This window comes from Protopterus annectens, chromosome 1.part1 (genome assembly GCF_019279795.1).
Source record: "Protopterus annectens isolate FY-2018-M chromosome 1.part1, PAN1.0, whole genome shotgun sequence".
NCBI lineage: Eukaryota > Metazoa > Chordata > Ceratodontiformes > Protopteridae > Protopterus > Protopterus annectens.
This window is the reverse complement of record NC_056726.1, coordinates 754,619,159-754,642,503: the sequence shown is the minus strand read 5'-3', so window position 1 is coordinate 754,642,503 and position 23,345 is coordinate 754,619,159. Positions and strand designations below refer to the sequence as shown.

The 23,345-nt window shown below is 39.6% G+C and overlaps 1 protein-coding gene across 1 annotated transcript in view; it reads left to right on the top strand.

The window, feature by feature from the left end:
- Nucleotides 1-23,345, top strand: part of DNAI1 (dynein axonemal intermediate chain 1) — a 2,249,827-nt gene that overhangs the window by 655,106 nt on the left and 1,571,376 nt on the right. Inside the window, exon 4 of the mRNA XM_044077834.1 lies at nt 30-110. Coding sequence (XP_043933769.1) covers nt 30-110 — 81 coding nt within the window. The remainder of the gene's footprint in view (nt 1-29; nt 111-23,345) is intronic.

The window sequence follows — 23,345 nt, the reverse complement described above, 5'->3', positions numbered from 1 at the left end:
TGAGGACATATTTTTTGTATTTATTGTAGGAGCTGAAGGAAGAGTTCACAAGAATTCTAACAGCAAATAATCCTCATGCACCGCAAAACATTGTCAGGTATAGCTTTAAGGTAAGTAAAATCAAGTTCTCATATTATGGAATCCTGAAAAGAGATAATGATCTTGGAAACAAATAAAATAAAATTAATTTCCCTTTTCATGGCCAAAGTTGTAGTTTTTCATTGATTTACTTAATGTTGAGGTTTCAGGGATTTAAAACTGTATGACCGTCCCTGAAATTACAGAAGTACAGGGTGCATCACACATCATTAATCAACATCATTGTAATGGGGGAAAGTTATCACTAATGTATATTCGAATATAGCGCCATTTTTGATTTACTGACCTTTTCATTTATTTAATTCCTACGGTTTTGTAATAAACACAGAGGCTCCATCTGAAATAAGAGATCGAACTTCAGAGGCCCTCTGCAGTGGGAAACTCGGGATTTCTTCTTTTCCTGCTGAAGCTGTCATGCTTTGGAGCATGTACACCTTCTAGAACAGTAAATAATGACATCACATGGTATATTAAGAAGAACACCCATGTCTTGCACTACCAATTCTTTTCTTCTACTTCAATAGATTGTTTCTTAGTCCTGATATCTGTTACTGAAAATTACTGTGTTAGATACTGTGGTATACAGAGCCTTGCTGTTCAACTGTCTGACAACTTAAAGCATATATAAATGTGAGCATTAGCTGCGGTTTAAAATGCCACAGATAATGACCACAGAGCTGCAGTATGAAATATGTTATGTATTTTAAAGTACAGAAATATAATTTATACTTAGAAAAATGTGCCAAGAGTAACCAGCAGGAATTATTTCTGCTAGCCAGCTTAGCAGAAAACTAGAAGCTTGTATACAGGAATTTGATTTGTTCTGTGGTGCAAGTGGAATAGCTGAGAAGCTTGAAAACGTATACTGTGCCATTATTTCTTCATATCACTAGAGAAGATGCCTTTGTTAGTTCTCTTTTTGTTTTTATTTTATTTTATATTTTTCATTGTTGAAGAGGAAATAGATGAAACAGCAGCAGTTAAGAGAAGAAGTCACAAATTATTGTGAGCCTAGAAAGAATGTTCTATTAATTCATTTTTGGTACAAGGTCTAACAGAAACTGTAGATGCTTATGCCAATGAAGTAAAGAATGGAGACATTCAATCTGAATTTGGTGAGTTGCCGCTCTTGTTTTGCATCTACGTCTCTGAAGTACAGGCCAACACTAAGGGATTCTGGCTAAAAAAGATTGCAGATGACTGCAAACTGGGAGCCATTATTGAATCCCCAAATTATGTGGATACTCTACAAAAGGGCCTTACAGAAACAGATGTTTGGTGCCAGAGCCATGGGCTCAAGCTCAATGCTAAGAAATGTATAGTTATCCCCTTTGGGAAAAAAACATGCACCCGTGAAATACCACATAGATGGCAGTACACTAAACACCAAAAGTGTGATAAGAGACTTTAGGGACACAGGTGGACAGTGGTCTCACCTTTGATAACCACATCGCCACAACAGTCAGGAAATCCTTTTATGTGGCACACCTCATCACTAAGGGCTTTTCATCCACAAAAAAGGAGGTCATCGTCTCACTGTACTCATCCCTCATTAGACCCATTATAGAATACAATGCCTCGTTTGGTATGTACCTCTCAAGACATCTGCAACAACTGAAAAGGCCGCAGAAATACCTCACTAAATGAATCACAGGCTTAAAGCAGATGCCCTACGCTGACCGCCTTAAAAAACTCCAGCTATACTCTGTCGCATATCATCTACTGAGAGGCGATCTCTGCTTAACATACAAGGCCATGTCAAACCCAGAGCTGTTGGACATGCTACACTTAAAGAAATCCCAATCCTTCAGACCCACATGCTCCAGGGGTTTAAACCTTGTCATCACAATAAACAAAACATGCTGGAGGGATAGGTTCCTGACCCAGAGACTCCCCAGACTCTGAAATAGACTGCCCATACATGTCAAGCAGAGCGCCTCTTTGGCCCTCTTCAAATGGAACCTTGACGATTGGATAGGAGAAAGGAAATTCACCCCGGGGATCACGTCAGTTGCCCTGCTAGACAGAGGACAAGGGAAGTAAATAGTGAGGGAAGAAATAGCCAGGGAATTGTTATGGCTAGGCTTGCATAGGCCCTACGGCCGATAGCCTAGTACCAGCCTATGAACCTGATTCATTAATAAGAAACAGAATAGTTTGTGATATACAAAATAATGAGACAAAAAGCAGGCTATTAAGAGAGACTGACCTGAATTTGTCTAAGATGTAGATGTTTGCTAAGTGAGTGACATTACACATATTCAGTGAAAAGAATTCACTGTGAAAATGGACATATTTAAGATAAAATGTGAGTCAAAGATGGTGCAATTGAGGTGTTTGATATGTATGAGAGGTAGCACTGCACTGCTGTTAATCAGTTGTAAGGGCCTCTGTTAAAAAGTAACTTCAAAGATGCATAAAAGGGAGAAATGTGTATTCAGATGAAATTGCATATTGTTAGATAGAAACACAAAACGTTTTGCACAAATAAAAAAGTTGATACACTAAGGTCAGAAAATGCATTAGAGATAATGAGGTAAAAAGACTATTAGCAAGAAGTACTGCTACGTAAAATGATGAATTCAATTTAGAAAGCAGTACAGAGGTATAATATTATGTCTGAAAATACTTAAGAATGAGAGCTGAAATGCACATAACAGAGAGCTGTATGCACATTGATTTCTCAAATATCATTTTGTTGATTTACAAAAGTGCAAAACCTTTGAATATAATTTGCAACAAGATAACATATAGTAAACAGTAATTTAAACAATAAGTCTAGCAAGTAATTCTGCAAGAATGTATTATGAAAAAATTTAAAAGTTAAGTACAACATTAATCATTCTATCTACATATTGAATAAAACATTGTCACCAATCAGGCAATGTGTTGAGACTTTAATTCCTTGCACACTACTGATATAATTGCCTCTGCTGAATATTCATAATGTGTTTATAAAATAACCAAAATGAAACAATGTAGCTCATGCCATATACTGATTATAAAAAGGAATTTTAAATTTGATTATTAAAGTTGTTTAGTCATTGATTTTAAAAACTTGAAATTGATACAACTTGTGAGAACATCCACTCATTTGTGATAAAATACTTTGCTTGGGATCAGCAACAATTAAAAGTATTTGATTTTCTTTATCCATTTGAGAGTTGCATAAACAGATCTATGTCAGGTTGCCGAAAAGTTGGCTGTGAATGAATTATATGAGATTCCAAAGCTCAACAAATCAGTCCATTTCCATAATTGCTACAAAGGTGAACAAACCCAGAAAATATGAAAACACCCAAATCCATATGCCTACAGAAAGAACAAGCAGCACAGGAAATGGAAAAAAATGAGACTTTCTTCGTAGGGGACTGTGACGTCCCCACTCTGGGCCAGTAATCAAGGAGCCTGATTCCTCACCACTGACACTGGAGAGGGGCCTTCACTTGGAACAAAAATGGATACACTCAGTATTTCCAGATGCACCTCTCTGCATCAAGCACAATTTCCCTTAAGAGTACACAGGGAACACACAAAGTCTGGGGGCTGGTTTCTCTCCCTGTGTCTCGGCTGTAGAGTTGAATCCTCAGCCAAGTGTGCAAGCCAAGTCCTCCAACACTCTCTCTGTGAAACCAGTGCTTCGTGTCCCTGCTCCAAGCAGCTGACACACACTTTTTGAGATTTATTTTCACACACACACACACACACACACACACACACACACACACACACACACACACACACACACACACACACACACACCTGGGAAAGGCTGACACATATTTACCATCTATGCCCCCATCTGCCCAGACTATATGGTAGTTACACCTCCACCAGATGCTCCAAAGCCAACTACTCTAAGCCTCTTGCAAGGGTACCCTGTTATACTGAGTGAAATTAATATTAATACAAATTGTAATGTTGACCAAACAGCAAGGCTTTCAGGAGTGGCTGCGGTATCACCAAATAAATATAAGTACTCTCAAAGGTTAAAATATTCTCTAAAGGACCAGGCACAATGAAAATTTCAATATATTTTATAATAAATAATAAAAGAACATGAAAATACTAAATATCTATTTACAATAAATGCCAGAGTTTCAGTCACAGGAAATATGAAAAATAACACAGGTGGACAGGTTCACACGTTTACAGAAAAACAATGCTTCACTAATCTCACTATATTTTCCTGACTGATCTAATGATTTATTATTCCCTGGTTACTTACTAGAGCAAGGCAAGTTGAAGTAGGTGAGGGATCCTTCTTTGTCAGGTTCCAAAAGCAGAGTGCAATGAGACTTCAGTCTCACCTGGTATTAAAGTATCATTTTTAGTGATGGATTACATAATGACATCATATACTTCTGGTCATCTGACTTCTTTTATGATTTAGCACATATGTGTCAGTAATACACACAGAGCCTTGAGAAGATCTTCTGCAGCTCTGGGAAGTCATAAAACAATTTCAAACCTCCACTTTATCAGAGTAGCAATTAGTTCACCACAAAGACAATGCAGAAAGCTTCCTAGTACAGACCTTTTTTCTCTGGCTGCATTGAGAAGTGTAAGATACAGTCTTTATGGCCCAGGTCCAGTAATTTAATTTCAGAATATTTTCAAAGTTAGGCAGTTTGAAATTAACCTCTTCTCTTCCAGTATCCTCTGTTAAAACATATACATTTAAACAGTTACAATAACACATGTATATTTTTTTTTCTGTCCAGCAGGACACACAGTTAGTGCAATTTTAACATAAGCAACTTTACAAATAAATTTTTCAACACAAGCATCTGTATAAATTAGTTTGATATACAAACGACGTATAATTTTTTACAAAATTCCAGCCAGCTGTGATGGCATATGTTACACACCCACTGCCCTACTTCTGCTCTCGTCATCACAGGGACATATAGACATTAAATACAAGTATATAATTTGAGTATAATAAAGCTTTTTTAATTGCAAAAATGTTAATGGTTTCTGCTATAAATGCTTCTAATTGTCCACATTTCTCAGTTTAAACTATATTTTGTAGTACAAATAATGAAGTGGCTGTTTGTATTTTATTTTATTTTATTTTTTAACCAAAGTAGAATGCTGGTCTTAGACTATTCATAGGTTAAAAAAGAAAAGTTCAAGGGGTATAAGAACAAGTTTAAACCAACTTATTGCAAAAATGTCAAAAAACATGAAATTAAATTTCATCTGTAAAATATCCTGTATAATGTTCAAGGTAGTGATATAACCTTTAAGAAAACTTAGAGTTTTACATAACACTGTCATAGAGGAATATACATTAAGTAAAAAGACAGCCACAGTTACCATTTCAACAGAAGAAAATGATTACTAATTATTCTGACCCCAATTAAAATATTGGGAGTGTTAACTAGTGACTGCCCAAATATCACAGTATTTTCAATGTCATATTCTTTTAATAAACACTGAAAACTTGGTGATTGAGTTTATAAAGTATTTAGGAAGATTAGTATTACTAGGAGTTTTGGGGTCTAGGAAATACAAAGCAAGTTGATTATGTGGGGGTTATGACACTTCCTTAGACCAGATATTAGCACAAATTGGAATGCATGGATCTGAACCATTTGAAGAGAATAACACGTGGAATAATTTAACAGTTCTAGATCTTAAATACTGCTATAGTAAATTTAGGAATTTAAACTCCCAATTGCTTAGGAGCAGCCAGTTTGTGTAAATGTACTGTAATTGATTTAGGATGCTACACAAAGTTTATTTATTAATTATGTATTATATTAAAGAAATCATTAAGAATAGATTGGCATAATGTGTTAATAATGAAAACCAGACATAGGAAGGTATGTATTTTAGTTGTAGAAATTTTAAACAGAAGAAGAAAACTTCACAAGTTTCTATTGTGACAAATTGTGATGAGCATTTTGTTAATATTATTACAGTTGATGTCATTTTGTAGTATGCTATACCTAAATATTTTGAAGTAGTAGGTATTTTGAATCCATGTAGTTTAGAAGTCAACTGAGATAGGTACTTAGCATGAAGAAGAACCAGATTCAAATAATTAAAATTGAGTTGATAACTAGAAAGAATAGAAAATCAAAGATTTACTCAATACTTTTAGTCAAATAACATAGATTAAACTTTAACTTCATAGGTACATAGATTAGTACTAGGCTAACTGCACTTGTGGGTCATTTAAAAAAAAGCCAATTGCCCCATGTGAGAATCAAACACTGTACCTTGTGTCTGTAAGGTAAATACCTTAACCATTATGCCAACTTCCCACCCTTGCTATAATATTAAGTACAGGTCCATTACTTTGGTGTCAGGTAGATGGATTAGAATAAAGAACTTTAACAGCATCAGTAAAGGGCTTTAGAAATCTCGATCTATGTAGTCAAACACAATAAGGAAAGCAGACATATCAAACACTTTAATTGCGTCAGTAGCCAAGTCAATGATAGACTGATACTCGGATTTTCCATTGAGCATTAAGGAGTTGTTAAAGTTTAGTCCGTTAATTATTTATTCCTTAGAAAACCCAACTGATAAGGAGGAATAATAAAAGGAATAATGCTTTCAGTCTATTAACTAGCTTTGTAACATTAAACTCAAAATCTGCATTGATTAAAGCAGTTGAGTAATAGTTGGAATTTAGTAATCAGCATCAGGTTTAGATATAAGAATAGTTTTGTAGTTATTTAACTATGAGTCAAAAATAACATCAAGCAGAAGAACATTACAAACTTCTACAAAATTGTATGAATTTGGTAGAAAAGAATTTATAATATTCACCATTGAAGCAGAGCACATAACAGAGAGGTGTGTACAGATTAACATATTTGGGGCACGATGCAAAGCCATTTGGCCAAAAGCTACTGATATTGGAATATAAAATAAGTACAAGTTCCTTTTTCAAACTGTAGCACTGAAAAAAGTCATTTAGTATTTGGGTCATTCAGTTGTGAGATGCTAGGAATGGTAAAATTAATTTACAATTTTAAAACAAAAATTTAAAGTGTACAGCAATAGTCAGAGTCGTAGCAATGATTCCCTTCTTGGTCATACTGATTTACTTTCAGGCATAATAAGTTTATCAGGAGAATATTTCATACAGATACATTTTGACACAATATCTGCGGTACATGCTTCAGGAATTTTTCAATAGTGAGGTGCAGAGAGACTAGGAGTTGAATTGAATAGAATGATCAGGACCAGAAGAGCATGTGAACTGAACTCAATAATAAGACCATATGTCATTAAGAAGTAGACCTAACAGAATAGATGAATAATACAGTTGTTGTTGTGAAACAAGACAGGATTCACATTTGTGTTGATCTGCAAGATCTGAATAAAGGGAATAAAAAGGATTGATACCCACTGCATAGGTCTGATGACATTTTTAACAATGACACATACTATATAAATATGATTAGAGGGTCAGAAATTGTGGGCATTTAATACACCATTAAAAAGTTACATATCCCATAGACTTCCTGTTGTTTTTTTCTATACTACAGGTTCATAGGGTCATAGATAAGTACTAAGTCAGCTGCCCCTGCAGGTCATTTTAAGCTGAGACAAGTTCCCTTTCAAATGTGAGAATCAAACCCTGTACCATGTGACTGCAAGGTAAACATCTTAACCGTTAAACCAATCCCCAGCTTGGTACAGGTATATCAAAGAGCTGTGTTGCCCAGTTAATTAATGTCTTGGAAGCTACTGTAATTTATGATCAGATAGTGTGAGTCAAATGCCAGATGCTCATGACAAAAGATTGTTACCACTTCTGAAAATGTTGAGACAGCATAGGTGCAAAGTAGATGTGAGCAAATGCAAAATAATAGTCATAAGTCTGAAACACGAGCCCTTGTGTTAAGTCAATGAGCCTGAAGCCTAACAGGAACAAAACTCAGAAAACTGTGCAAATGCTCAAGCCAGAAAAGAAGGAGGCATCACAGTGGTTTCTAGGCATGAGGCCTGTAAGAGCTGTGTTAGAATCAACTGTATTGCAGGAATAGAGTTATAAACAAGACAAGAGTTTCTGAAATGCAAAATAACTAGTAGTGCTAATATTCTGTGATGTGCATAAGCCAGTACTGTATAGCAGCTGTGAGCCTGCAAGAAAGCAGATCAGTTGTTTATAGGGCAAGAGCATTTGCAGATGCACAAAAAACAAGCTCCTTAGAATGGTAGCTGGGTTAACTTTGTGTGACAGAGTAAGACATTTGGAAATCTTTGAGGTTCTTAGTATGCAGCAACTATTCCTTCATATTAAAGGGAGACAGTTGAGGTGATTTGGGCACCTTATGAGGATGCTTCCTGGGCATCTGTCATAGGAGATATATCAAGAATCACTCCTTGGACGGAGACCAGAATGCAGGTCCAGGAAACATTGATGAGTTTATATCTTTCAGCTTGACTGAGAATGTGTGGAATCTCAGAAGATGAATTGGAGACTATTACTGGGGCCAAGGATATCCATTCTACACTGCTGGGGTTGCTGCTGCTACATCTCTTTCCAAGACAAGCTGTTGAAAAAAATGGATGAATAAACGAATAAAAAGGAGCTGCTAGAAATAGTATAGTGCTGGACAACAATTCATGGTTATGTCTATGATAAATAAATTCAGGTGGAAACAAACCATAAATCCTTGGAAAGCTCATTTAGAAAGCCTTTGTATGGTGCACCTCTAAGATTGCAGATTGTTTCTGAATCTAGAGAAGTTTGTCCTGAAAATGAAATACAGATCAGAAACGGAAATACAAATAATACATTCATGATGTCTAGCATATTTACCTGGGAAGTATGAAGACATGTTAGAAGAAGAATTAGAGATTCAGTAAGAACACCACATATACCATGAGTAGAAAAGGTCATTCCAGAGATTTGCTTACTGGCATTGACTTAAAAATGCATTTACTGAAAGAAATTACAGTGAGAGGCTGGCCTGAGCAAATTTGTCCTTAAGGAAAGAATATTTGTTTGTCTTGTTTTTCTTTCAAAGAAGAAACACATTATGTCCAAGCTTTATTATTCAGAGCTGACAAAGTAATAGTTCCAAGTCAGCTGAGAAGACAAATGCTTATGAAGCTAAATGAATTGCATCTGGAGATAGCTTAGTGCAACAAAAATGAACAAACAATATAATATATTGGCTAGGAACATCAAATCAAATAAAACCATCACAGCATTGCTGTCCCTTTTCCAGTTCATTCTTTAACAACAGTCCAGAAGAGATGTTTTAATATATGTATTCATAGTGCTTTTCCAATAGCAAAGAACAAGGCATTAGAGAACTCTACCAGCTTTTGGAAAGTTACTATAGATGGCACAAAGAAACACTATCAAGTTGCAAGGCAAAGACAGAAAGATAAAGAAGATAGCTATCAGGAAAATGAAGCCAGGGAAAGCAGCAGGCTCAGATAAGGTCAAAGCAGATATGGTCAAGATGTTGAGTGAGTTAGGGAAAAATGGCTCCTGCGGGTACTCGTAGCAGTATGGAGAGAAAGCCGTATCCCAGATAACTGGAAAATAAGCATACTAGTGGCAGTGTACGAGAACAAAGGGACACATACCTCTCAACCTCTTAGCACAAGAAATCTAGACAAAGTGTGACATAATGGGGGGGGGGGGGCAAAGGCCAAAAAATAGGGACACATTAAATATTGCTCTTATAAACTTAGAAGGTTGTTAGAATATCAGAATTTATGTTAGCATGCAGTCTTTCAACAGTATGAAGTCTGAAACTCAAATACATGTCATTATTTAGTGATTTGTCAAAGAAGCACATATTTTTATGAGGGAACAGGCCAAAAATATGAGGCAAAAATCAGGGCATTCTGTGAAAATCTGTACAGTTGAGAGGTATAAAGGAACATTCACAAGTGTGGGCAGTATAGAGATACCAAACTCCTGTCATGATACATGAAATTTCTTGAGAAGTGATTGATATATGAATATGCAAAGTAGCAGAAAGTAAACTAGGGTGACAAGCAGTTCAAATTCACATCTGGCTGCAGCACAACCTACCTGATGTTTGCAGTGAGACATAGTTTAGAAGAAGCTAAAGATGAGGAAAGAGCCCAGCTGAGCATTACTGTACTTGGAGAAAACATATGACAAGATCCCAAGAAAACTGATTTGGGCAGTCTTGGGATGGTTCAAAGTCCCAGAAACATTGGTTGAATTAGTATAGAGTAAGTACAAAGACCCAATGACACAAGTGCGAACAGGGGCTGAACTCATAGAGGGGTTCCCAGTGGGAGTGGGTGGATATTAGTGTTTGGCTCTGAGACTGTTGCTGTTCATATTGATAATGGACTAGATTAGCAAACAGGTAGGATGGAACAGATCAATAAAGTTGTTGTATGCTGTTGATGTCATTACAGGCAGACCCTGAACAGGACTTCAGCAAAGGATGCAGAAATAGGGTGCAAAACTAAAGACACACTGGATGAAACTGAGCAATGGCAGCAGATGGGTGAAATCCTAAGAAGCATATATCTTAGATAGAAGAGAAATTAGTGGAACAAGTTAACAGCTTCAAGTACCTGGGAGGGGTGGTTGCAGAGAAGGGAAATCTGGATGAGGAGGTCAAAGCTAGAATTATAAGGGATGCAGGAGTAGTGTAGTACAGGAGAATGCCAAAGAAGCTTGAAAAGTAAGGTATATTTTATTTATTTATTTATTTATTTATTTATTTATTTATTTTATTTATTTTACATTTGTTGACCAGGAAAGTCCATCTGGATATATGTCCATTTTCAGCAGAGGCCCGGGGAGAAAAGCTCCAAGAGAGTAAAATCATAACAGAGTGATTACATACAGAACAAAACAAATTTTCAAATTTACATTAGTAACTCCAGAAAAAAAGTTAATGAAAAGATTTATACTTAACATAACTATAAAAACTTTTGTAAAAACAACTACATTCCCAAAACATTTTTTTTTTCTCATTGGTTCATGGGAAGTGAGTTTCTTCAGTAAATTCATAGGAGGTAATAAACAAAGGCTGCATAGGTAGCAGAGGTGGAGCTGGAAACAGTGAATACTGTTAGTCTGGATTCAAGCAAGGGCATAGCCATTGAGAGGTTAGGAGGATTCTTAGGTGCTTTTTAAACAGTGGTGTAGATGAAATGGATGTTAGTTAAGTAGGTAGCTTGTTCCATAAATTACCAATAGAGTTAATGAACAAGCACTCCCCAGACTTATTGTTGGATTTTAGGGTAGATACTAATACTCTATTGGCAGATCATGGGGTGGTAAGGTTTTTGTAAGGGCTAACAAGGTTACAGAGTATGGGAGTATTTGAGGGATGATGTAGAATATTATGAGTGATGGTAAGTTGTTGTAACAGAATCTGATTTTGTAATTCTAGCCAACTTAATAGTTTAAGATTCTGGCAGTGATGCATTCTAAATGAAGAACCAGTAGCAAATTTGCCTATGTTATTATAGGATGTTACTAATTTATGGATTTTGCTTTTGGAGAGGTTTGAGTAAATTGGGGAAGCATAGAGAAGGGTTGAGAGAAGGTGAGTTTGGGCGATAGTGGATTTAGTTGAGGCTGTGAGAAAGGGTTTGAGTCTATAAAGGGAACCTAGTTTTCTATTAACTGATTTAACAGTTAGGTTAATATGTGTTTCAAAGGTAAGATTATGATCAATTGTAACCCCTAGAAGTTTGGTCGTCATAGCGGGAGCTATTGTAGTACCATTATTGGATAGAGGAGGACTTAAAGGTGGGAGTAAATAATAATAATTTTGTTTTTGGGGGGTTAAGAAGGAGACGGCATTGATGAAACCATTTTTCAACTAAGTTAAATACTTTTTGGGTCTTAATTTGGAGCTCTGCAGGTGAGGAAGCACTACATATTAATGTTGAGTTGTCAGCGTATCGTATACAAGTGGCTTGTGGAATGAAGGTTTTCAGATCGTTAATAAAAATGGTAAATAGGAGAGGTCCCAGAATGGAGCCCTTTGGGACACCGAGAGAGATAGGGAGCTGAGGGGATAGTTTATTATTCCAAAGAATTGCTTGCTGTCTATTCTCTAAATAGGACTTAAACCACTTGACACTTTAGGTGTCAGCTTGGGTGTCAAATGAGAGAGACTTAAGTGTTTCTAACAGTAGTTTATGATTAGCCATGTCAAATGCCTTTCAGAGATCAATAAAGAGGGCTGAGGACAGTATGTTATTGTTACGGTTTTTATTAATGGAGTCAGTAAAGGGTAAGAGTGCTGTTGTCATACTGTGGAATGTATACAAAACAGTGGTGTGACCAGTACTACTTAATAGTACAGAAACCTGGGCAGTGAAGGCAGAGTAGTTGAGGAAGCTAAAAGTAATGGAGATGAAATGTCTGAGACCTGTGGAAGGTTGCACACTGTGGGACAGATGATGAAATGAGGACATCAGAGTAGAAACCCAAGTATCTCCAATTGTAGAGGAGGTTAAGGAGAACAGATAAGAGTGGTCCGGGCATGTGCAGGAAAGCAGAAGACAATCTGGTGAAGAAGATTTGGGACAGAGAAGAAGAAGGTAAGAGGAAACAAGGGCACCCAACAAAGAGATGGATGGATTGTGTGAGAGAAGACCTATGACTCTCAGGCACTACTGTCGAAGAAGGTGGGGGAGTGGCAGTGATTTGAGAGAGATGGTGACAGTTGATATGACAACCCAACTCCATGTAAAAATGGGGGGAAAAATGAGGTTTTTGATGATGATGGATATATTTATTTAACTCCTTACAGCTGAGTGATGCCTCCAGATGTTTCTGCCGTTAACTCCTATTGATGCCGCTAGGCATCAAATATTGCTTTCTCATATTTGCATCAATAATTCCAAAATGATGCTATGTACAAGATTTTAAAAGATTTCTTCTTAATGCTTACACAATGGCAAACTCAACTGCATTAATATTTGACCTCTGTTGAGTGCAGCTAAAAAGATACTAACTGTTGTTTTTATGATATTAATATAGTATAACTAGTCAAGTTGTGTGCCCAGAAGTACAGTCAAACACACAAGGGCTATGGTTATCAATGTTTGTGGATGATTGCAAAAAGGTTGTCATAATCGATGTTTGGGACAACAGAGACATCCTTAGAAAGGGTCTCAGTCAGACAGATGTGGTGTCAAAATTATGGCCTCGAGCTACAGTCATACAAATACCACATAGGTGCCAACACCCTAAATATGGAGGTAATAATAAGGGATCTATGGACATATGTGAATAGTCATCTCTACTTTCAGAAACACATTCAAAAAGTGGTTAGAAAATCATGCTATGTGTTCCCACAAATTGCCAAAGTCTTTGCATGTAGGTGAAAGGAGGTTCCCTCTACTCATCAGTCATCAGACCCATCAGAGAGTACCATGACACACTTGTGATGAATCTGATGAGGCAACTTCAGCAGCTGGAAAGACCACTGAAGTACCTCAACAAGAGGATTACTGGCCTCAGACATTTGCCCCATGCAACAAGACTGAAGAAACTCAATCTGTACTCTGTTGCATACCGTCTACTCAGGCGATCTCTGCCCAACAGACAGGTCCATGTCCAATGCAGAACTGATGTACATGCTCTATCTGAAGTAAACCCAAGCTCACTGTGCCATATGCTCTAGGGATATAATCATCACAACAAAAATAGAACATGTTGGAGGGATACATTATTAACTCACAGACTTCCCTTGCTTTGGAACAGGTTCCCAACCTACATTAAGCTGAGTCCCTCACTTACACTCTTCCAGAGGAGCCTTGATGAGTGTATGTGAAACTGAACTGTCACACCATGGATCACTTCATCAGCTCTACTACACAGAGGCATAAGGAACTAACCCAAGGTGTGGTGATAGCTGCACACTCTGGCCATACTAATATATGCCTTCTGGCAGATAGCCTATTACATACCTATGTACCTATATATGTAGGGGGAACACAGTATAATAAGCCAAAGATGGATGGGCAGAGATGTGTGTAAGAGGGTGACCATGACAGGGAGCCATCCAGGACTGTCCCACCCAGCACACATCCCAATGGTACAAAAGACATGAGGTGCACATCTCACCCACTGTACATAATAGCCACCAGTATCTGTAATCATTACAGTGTATGTGCTGCATTTGCCTGCTGTACAACATGACTATACAATGAAGTACACATCTACTATCTGTAAACATGTACCCGTCACATAGGTTCATAGTTATGTAGTAGACTATCTTCACGAAGGCATATATTAGCCTAGGCAAGTTGTGCAGCTTTCACTATCCCATTGGTTAGTCTCCTAAGCCCTAGTTCTAATAGTTAGTACCCTAAGCCCCTTTCTAGTGGGGCTGCTGATGTGATCCCTGATGTGAATTTTCTGTTTCCCATCCACTCTTCAAGGTTTCTGTTGAAGCGTGTCAGTGAGGGGCTCTGTCTGATGTACATTGGGACTCTGCTCCACAGTAAGGCAAGTCTCTGGGATGGTACTCTATCCCACCAGCAAGTTGTATTCATTGTTGTGATGAGGTTCTTATCCCTGGAGTGTGTAGTGCGGCTCAATTTTGTTTTCCTTAGATGGAGCATGTTCAACAGTTATGTGTTGGACATGGCTCTGTATGTTAGGCAGAGTTTGCTTCTGAGTAGGCGGTATGCAACAGAGAACAGATTTAGTTTTTCCAGTTGTGTTGCATAACACAACTGTTTGAGGCCAGTAATCCTCTTGGTGAGGTATCTCTGTGGTCTCTCCAGCTGCTGGTTATGCCTAGTCGCGTACATCCAAAGTGGTGCATTGTACTCAATGATGGGTCTGATGACTTAGCAGTAGAGGGCCACCACTACCTCTTTTGATCGTGATGCAAACCCTTTGATGATTAGGTGGGCCACATAGGATTTCCTAATCACTTTGACAACATGGTTGTGAAAGGAAAGATGACTATCTACTTGTGTCCCCAGATCCCTTATTACCTTCTCAGTTTTTAGGGGGTAACACCTATGTGGTAATTTGTGGGTACTTTGTTTTCCTCAAAGGGGATTACTATGCATTCTTTCGCACTGAGCTTGGGGCCATGATTCTGACACCACACATCTGCCTCATAGAGTCCCTTCTGGAGAATATTTGTGTCATCTGGGGAATCTATTATGGCAAACACTTTACAGTTCCCAGCAAACGTAGTCAACCACAACCCTCTTATATTGGCATGTACGTCTGAGAAGTATATACCAAACAGGAGGGGACCCAGGACTGAACCCTGAGGGACACCAGTTGTTACCGGTTTAGAGTCTGACATGTAGCCAGCAACTCTTAATTTGTGGGATCTATCTGTGAACCAGTTTGCAATCCATCTTGTGATGTATGGATTTATGCCCAGCTTGGTGAGTTCATCTATGATACCTGACTGGGGAATGGTGTCAAAAGCCTTAGCAAGGTATAGGTAGGCTGTGTGGAGCTCCTTTCAGTCATCTGTAGCCTGGGTAACTGTTTCAAAGAAATCCACCCAGTTCAGGAGGCATGATCTGCATCTGACGAAGCCAAACTGTGTGTGCTCAACTGTGTAAAGGTTCCCAATGTCTTTATTGTTGACTTCCATTATGATTGGCTCCATTGCCTTGCAGATCAGACTCGTCAGGCTCATAGAGCGGAAATGCCAAGGGTTTGTTGTGGCCCCACCCCTGTGGAGTGGGAAGAATGTTGCTGTGCAACATTCTATGGGTACATATCCTGCAGAGAGGATGTAGAGAGAGGTGTAGGTATCCTTGATGAATATGGATACATCCCCGCCCTATGTGCTATGATCCAGGTTCTGATGCTGGAAGGTATGGAATGAGTAGTATCCTGGTAGTGCTGGTGTGCTCTCTGGAGCCTTGAACTAAGTTTCTGTTACTGCACAGATATCAATATTCTCCATACTGAGAAGTGCCTGGAGTGTGTGCATTTGGAGGCTGAGACTTCTGGCAATGAGTAGCATTTAGCTCACTTTATGGTTATTTCTGTTGGTTACGGGGTTTGGTTTGTCCTGAGTGACCGGTATTCCATACCTGAAGTCAACGCCTCATTGGTCTGATCCAACCATAAGCTAATTACCCTAGATATCCACATTCTGCCCCCACCCCCATTAAGGAAACCATGTTAAAAAATTCCTCCAAAGCCAACTTCATGCTTCTTAAGACAGAAGTGGTGAACTTTATGACACCCATGCAGATGGACAATACAGTTATGACTACTGAATCCTACACAATTGCATTTTATAAGCACTTACATGAGTGCATGGATCGTGCTATCCCAAACAGAACCAAGATGATATCCTCCAAAAAAAGGAAGCCAATCTGGTGGTCCCCTGCCATAAACAAACTGTACAACAGAAGGAAGAAACTGCTGCAAAAGAGAGCAAAATCCTATGAGTGTAGGAGCTCCCTGGTCAGCCTCAGTAAGAAGATGCGATCCCTGACAAAATCCTCCAAAGCTAGTTACGAAAACAAAATCGCCACTGATTATAAAGACAGCCACAAAGCATTCTATAGCTATGTCAAGAATCTCAATGGCAACACTCAGATTTGCTCTGAGTTACAGCACAATGGCACTAAATATACAGATCCAACTGATATTGACAACATCCTGGCAGATAGGTTCAGTGCTAACTTTACCCCCCTCTCACCCATTAAAGAGCCCATCTCTATACCGGAAGAATGCATAGTTCCTGTAATCATGGCTGCACAGGTAAAAACCACACTCTCCAAAGCCAGGAACACAGCATTCATGGGACCAGGCAACATCCCAGGCTGCATTCTACATGAACTACAGAACGAACTGGCACCCCACCTAAGTACCATGCTCAATCATAGCCTCACCTCAGGCTTTGTGCCTGCTGAATGGCGCACAGTGACGGTTATCACACTTCACAAGGGGGGAGCCACCATGGACCCCGGGAACTACCGCCAAAGTAGCCTGATGAGCCTGGTCTGCAAGGCCATGGAATGTATCATCATGGAAGTTATAAAAAAGACATTGGTAATCTCCAAACTCTGGACCCCACCCAGTTCGGGTTTGTAAAAGGCAGATCATGTCTCCTAAACCTGATAGACTTCTTTGAAGCAGTCACCAAAGCCGTAGACAAGGGTAAGGTGGTTCACACAGCCTGTCTAGATCTTGCCAAGGCTTTTGACACCATCCCCCACTCCTGAATTATAGATAAACTCACTAAACTAGGTATAAATCCCTATGTCACAAGATGGGTTGCCAACTGGCTCACTGACAGAACCTACACTGTGAAAGTAGCAGACTCCAAATCTGACTTCAGACCAGTGACAAGTGGAGTACTGCAGGGTTCAGTCCTGGGTCCTTTCCTGTTTGGTATCTACTTCTCTGAAGTACAGGCTAACACAGAATGTCTTTGGCTAACGAAGTTCGCAGATGACTGCAAATTAGGAGCCATAATCGAAACTCCTAGTGATGTGGACATCATACAAAAGAGCCTCACTGAGACAGATGCCTGGTGTCAAAGCCATGGCTTCAAGCTCAATGCCAAAAAGTGCATTGTCATCCCCTTTGGCAAAAACTCTGTACCCATGAACTACAACATAGGCGGTAGTATACTTAACACCGAAAGTGTGATAAGAGACCTTGGGACACAGGTAGACAGTAGTCTCTCCTTTGATAATCACATCACCACAGTAGTCAGGAAATCCTTCTACGTGGCACACCTCATCACAAAAGGTTTCTCATCCAGAAAAAAAGAGGTCATTGTTCCCCTCTACTCATCACTCATTAGACCCATTATAGAGTACAACGCCCCTTTTGGTATGTACCTCACAAGACATCTACAACAACTGGAAAGGCCGCAGAAATACCTCACAAAGAGGATTACCGGCCTCAAACAGATGCCCTACACAGACCGTCTCAAAAAAATCCAGCTTTACTCTGTCGCATATCGCCTACTCAGAGGTGATCTCTGCCTAACATACAAAGCTATGTCAAACCCAGAGCTGTTGGACATGCTCCACTTAAAGAAATCCCAATCCCTCTGAGCTACACGCTTTAGGGACCTAAACTTTGTCATCACAATAAACAGAACATGCCGGAGGGATAGATTCCTGTCCCAGAGACTTCCCATACTCCGGAATAAACTACCTATATATGTCAAACAAAGCTCCTCATTAGAACTCTTGAAGAAAACTCTTGATGATTGGATGGGAAATAGGAAATTCACCCCAGGGATCACCTCTGTGGCTCTGCTCGACAGTGGCACAGGAAAATAATTTTCTTGGGTGGCAAAAGCCAGGGTACCTTTTTAGGCTGGGCTTGTATAGTTCTGAGGACCGATAGCCTAATACCTACCTATGAACCTTTGAGCCTTGCCTTATAAAGGTAATATGGGGACAGAAAGAGCCTTGGCCAGTATTCAGAAGCATAGGGGTGACAGGTGCAAACCATATCTAGTGAAGCAATGAGGCATGTCTGTCATGTCATCCCAAGCAGACAGAGACTGGATACTCTTTGGATGACACCAGAAGCTCAGCCAATTGTTGAAGTTTATCATCTTTCTGTTATATTGCAGTATCATGTAGGTGGAGGTAAGATGCTACTCAAGGTCAGGGTCATACCAGCTTGGGCTACATGATCATACAGCTACTATATATCTCCTGTCATTTTGTCCTGGGAGGTATGCTTCAGATCATTCACACTGACATGTACAAAGACCGCGTCATATATGTACCTGTGCTGGAGTGATCTAAGTGCTTGTGTTATGTGGCGGATCATAACACCTGACAGACCACTGACAGTAACCTTCCCCTTGTCCAGCCTAGTGAGTGGAACATCTGTGTGCCTGACTATGGAGTCACCTATTACTAGTGTGTTGGGTATGTTGTTTTGCCTTTGGGCCTGTTGTGAGGCACACTGCTTTGGTGTATCATGTGTTTTTTGGCATGTGCTTGGAGGTGCATGTTACTTGCTTGTCTGCTTAGGAGGACACGCTCTCTTTTTCAGATTAATATTTGTATTCTCCGAGTATGGTAATGTGTATTTATGTGGATGTTTTGCTGGTGCTTATATTGTAGGTCTATGTGAGACTGTTGGTGTTGTGCTTGTATGACCCTACTCCACTTGACTGTATTGTCCAGTATTGGGTTGACAGAGCTTAGCCACCGGTTTGACCCTGTGTGTGCCAGCATATGGTGCATCATCCCATATATGATATGGTCATGGCCTATGCATACAATACACTCACAATACACCTAGTATGATAAACCTGCTGAGGTTAGCAAATGTGAAAAAAACCTTTGGGCAAACTGTCAGCGAGTAATGTCTGTATTGCACCCTGTAACTTCATATTGCTTGCTGAAGTGTAAAGAAGTACTTAGTTTGGATTAAGAACCCTGCACTTGCCAACTGTGTATGTGTGTGTCTGTCTCTCCCTGGGGAGAGAGCAACCTTTTTGGAGACTACTCACACCCCTTAAAAGTGATATACTCATCTTTGTCAAGTCTGATGATGTCACCATCCTACAAATACACCTGTGGGAAGGTGAAATCCCAGTTATGTGTATAGCACATTGTGTAAAATGTTTACTGATGTAGTATCATAATGTAGTTAGGTAGGGGTTTGAATCCTGCACTTGCCGACTGTGTGTGTGTTTGTGTGTGAGTGTATGTGCTTCCCTGGGGAGGGAGCAACCTTTCTGGAGACTACTCACATCCCTTAAAAGTGATATACTCATCTTTGTCAAGTCTGATGATGTCACCATCCTGCAAATACACCTGTGGGAAGGTGAAACCCCAGTAATGTGTATAGCACATTGTGTAAATGTGTACTGCTGTAGTATCATAATGTAGTTAGGTAGGGGTTTGAATCCTGCACTTGCCAACTGTGTGTGTGTCTCCTTGGGGAGGGAGCAACCTTTTTGGAGACAACTCACACCCCTTAAAAGTGATATACTCATCTTTGTCAAGTCTGATGATGTCACCATCCTACAAATACACCTGTGGGAAGGTGACATCCCAGTAATGTGTATAGCATGTCATGTAAATGCATACTGCTGTACTATCATAATGTAGTTAGGTAGGGGTTTGAATCCTGCACTTGCCAACTGTGTATGTGTTTGTGTCTCCCTGGGGCGGGAGCAACCTTTTTGGAGACTACTCACACCCCTTAAAAGTGAAATACTTATCTTTGTCAAGTTTGATGATGTCACCATCCTACAAATACACCTGTGGGAAGGTGAAATTTCAGTAATGTGTATAGCGCATCATGTAAATGTGTACTGCTGTAGTATCATAATGTAATTATGTAGGGGTTTGAATCCTGCACTTGCCAATTGTGTGTGTGTTCCAGGTGTATGAGAATGTGTGACACTGTTGGTTTTGATTTTTCTAGTGTATGACATATCGCAATGACAGCTGTGTGTGCATAACACATGTAAATTAGCTGTGGGGCAAAGCCATATACATGCATGTGACCTCAATTATTTCATAGGTGGGTACTCTGCTTTCTCCGTGAAAGCATCTGGTATCTTTGCCAGAGTGTGCTGGCACTTTCCAGACCTTAGGTCACTTCTGTATTCTTGTGACAAGCTTAGCCACTGCAGTGATCCCTGGGCTACGTCTTCTGTTTCACATCGACTCATCACGGTTTCTATTGAAGAGTGTGAGTGAGGGTTTATGCTTGAGGTATATTTGAATCCTGTTCCAAAGCAAGCAAATTCTGGCAAAGATGACTAATCATTATAGGTGTGCAACAACCTCTGTGGATCTGCATGCAAACCCTTTATTGCTTATGTGCTTCACAGAGGGATTTCCAAAACCCTTTGGTAATGTGATTATCAAAGGAGAGATGACTAAACACATGGCTCTATGTATACATTAGTACCTGTTCCACATTTTGGGGGCTACTACCTTTGTGGTACTCTGGGGATGCTTTGTTTTCTAAAAGTGGATAACTATGCTTTCTTTGGCTTATAGCTTTACAGCATGATTTTGACACCAGGTATCTGTCTCTGTGATACCCTTTTGGTTGATGTGTGTGTCATCTGGAGAATAAAGTATAGCCCACAGTATGCATTTTCATCAAACGTGGGCAGACATATCCCTACTGTGTTTACTTGTACCTAAGAAAGCTATATGCCAAACAGGAGTGGTCCCAGGATTGAGTGCAGGTGAATACCACTTGTTACTGGCATAGAAGTGTACATGGAGGCTGCAAATGTTACTGTGTGTCCTACATCTGTGCATCAGTTGTCAATCCATCATCTAACAATCGTTTATGGTCAGTCTGTTGAGGTTATGTATAATACCAGAATGTGGGATGGGTATGAATTGCTGGTGAGCCATAGCTTGGTTGTGTGGACCTCCCCTCCCTCACCTATAGCCTTGTTAACTAGATTGAAGTCTACTAGTTGTAGGAGCCATGATCTGGCCTTTAGAGAACCTGAGTGGGTATGGTGCAGTGTTTGCAGGTTCATAATGTCTCTGTTAATGAGTTCCATAATGCTGTACTCCATAGCCTTCCAGATAACATTTGTCTGGCTTATAGGGTGAGAGTTTCCAGGATCTGTTGTAGCTCTACCCTTAATCAATTTATGTTAACATTTGCACTGGGTATGACGAGGGTGGACAGGATTAGGAATAAGTATATTAGAGGGTCAGCCCAGGTTTGAAGGTTAGTAGACCAAGCCAGATAGGCAGGATTATGTTGGTTTGTACATGTGCTGAAGAGGGATGCAGAGTATATTGTGAAATAGATGCTAAGGAGGAAGCTGCCAGGTAACAGGAAAAGAGGAATGCCTAAGATGAGGTTTATGGCTGTGGTGAGAGAGGACATGCAGGTGGATGGTGTGACAGTGCAAGATGCAGAGGGCAGGAAGAAATGGAAACAGATGATCTACTGTGGCGACCCCTAATGGGAGCATCTGAAATGAGAAGAAGAAGAAGTTGTAGCTCAACCCTTGTGGACTGTGAACACCATTACCGTGCATCATTCCACAAGTATGTAACCTGTATAGAGGCTGCATCTGAACAGAGTGTTTAGGTGAGTGATGACTTCATATGTCAGCTTGTGTATGAAACAGCCAGGGACACTGTCCAGTACCACTGCCACTGTGGTTTGGACTTTGGTAAAGAGATGTTTTAACTAGAGTGTCTGTGAATCATCAGGTTTTACATTCTTCAGGTCTGGAAATGTGGCCCTTGTGTAACAACAGGGTGGTGAAATCCGCATTCAGACTGTCTGACAAGATATTGGTAATGTCAGTCAGATAAGTGTACTTTGTGACCATTTACATTAACTGTGACCCGATCTGAGATTTCCCCTGTAGATTATAAACAACACTAAAGAAAGTTTAGTGTTGTCTTTGGAATCCTTGCCAATTTGTATTTTGAAGCTTGCCTTGTATGATTAATGAGGGCTTGTATTTTCCCAGTGATACTGATCAGAGAGGTTATCCTTTCTTGGTATGCAACTCTTTTTTGGTACAACTTCACACCTTCTATTATATATTTAGTTTATGGCAGGGGTCCATGAGACTAATGCACTTTTACTGTATAAGTGAGAATTTCTTGTGTTTGTGATGGCATGGTCCATGCAACCCTCTAGGTGAACAGTGTGCATTACTAAAGGATTATGCGGATGGACAGAGTTAACCTTAGTGATAAGTTCATAGGTAGGTACTAGGCTATTGGCCCTTGGGCCTATACAAGCCTAGCCAAAAAGGTACCCTGGCTTTCGCCACCCAAGAAAATTATTTTCCTGTGCCCCTGTCAAGCAGAACCACAGAAGTGATCCCCGGGGTGAATTTCCTATTACCCATCCAATCATCAAGATTTTTCTTAAATAGTGTTAATGAGGAGCTCTGTTTGACAAAGATAGGTAGTCTCTTCCAGAGTATGGGAAGTCTCTGGGACAGAAATCTATCCTTCCAGCATGTTCTGTTTATTGTGGTGACAAGGTTTAGGTCCCTAGAGCGTGTAGCTCTGAGGGATTGGGATTTCTTTAAGTGGAGCATGTCCAACAGCTCTGGGTTTGACATAGCTTTGTATGTTAGGCAGAGATTGCCTCTGAGTAGGTGATATGCGACGGAGTAAAGCTGGAGTTTTTTGAGATGGTCTGCATAAGGCATCTGTTTGAGGCCAGTAATCCTCTTTGTGAGGTATTTTTGTGGCCTTTCCAGTTGTTGTAGATGTCTTGTGAGGTACATACCAAAAGGGGCGTTGTACTCTATAATGGATCTAATGAGTGATGAGTAGAGGGGAATAATTACCTCTTTTTTTCTAGATGA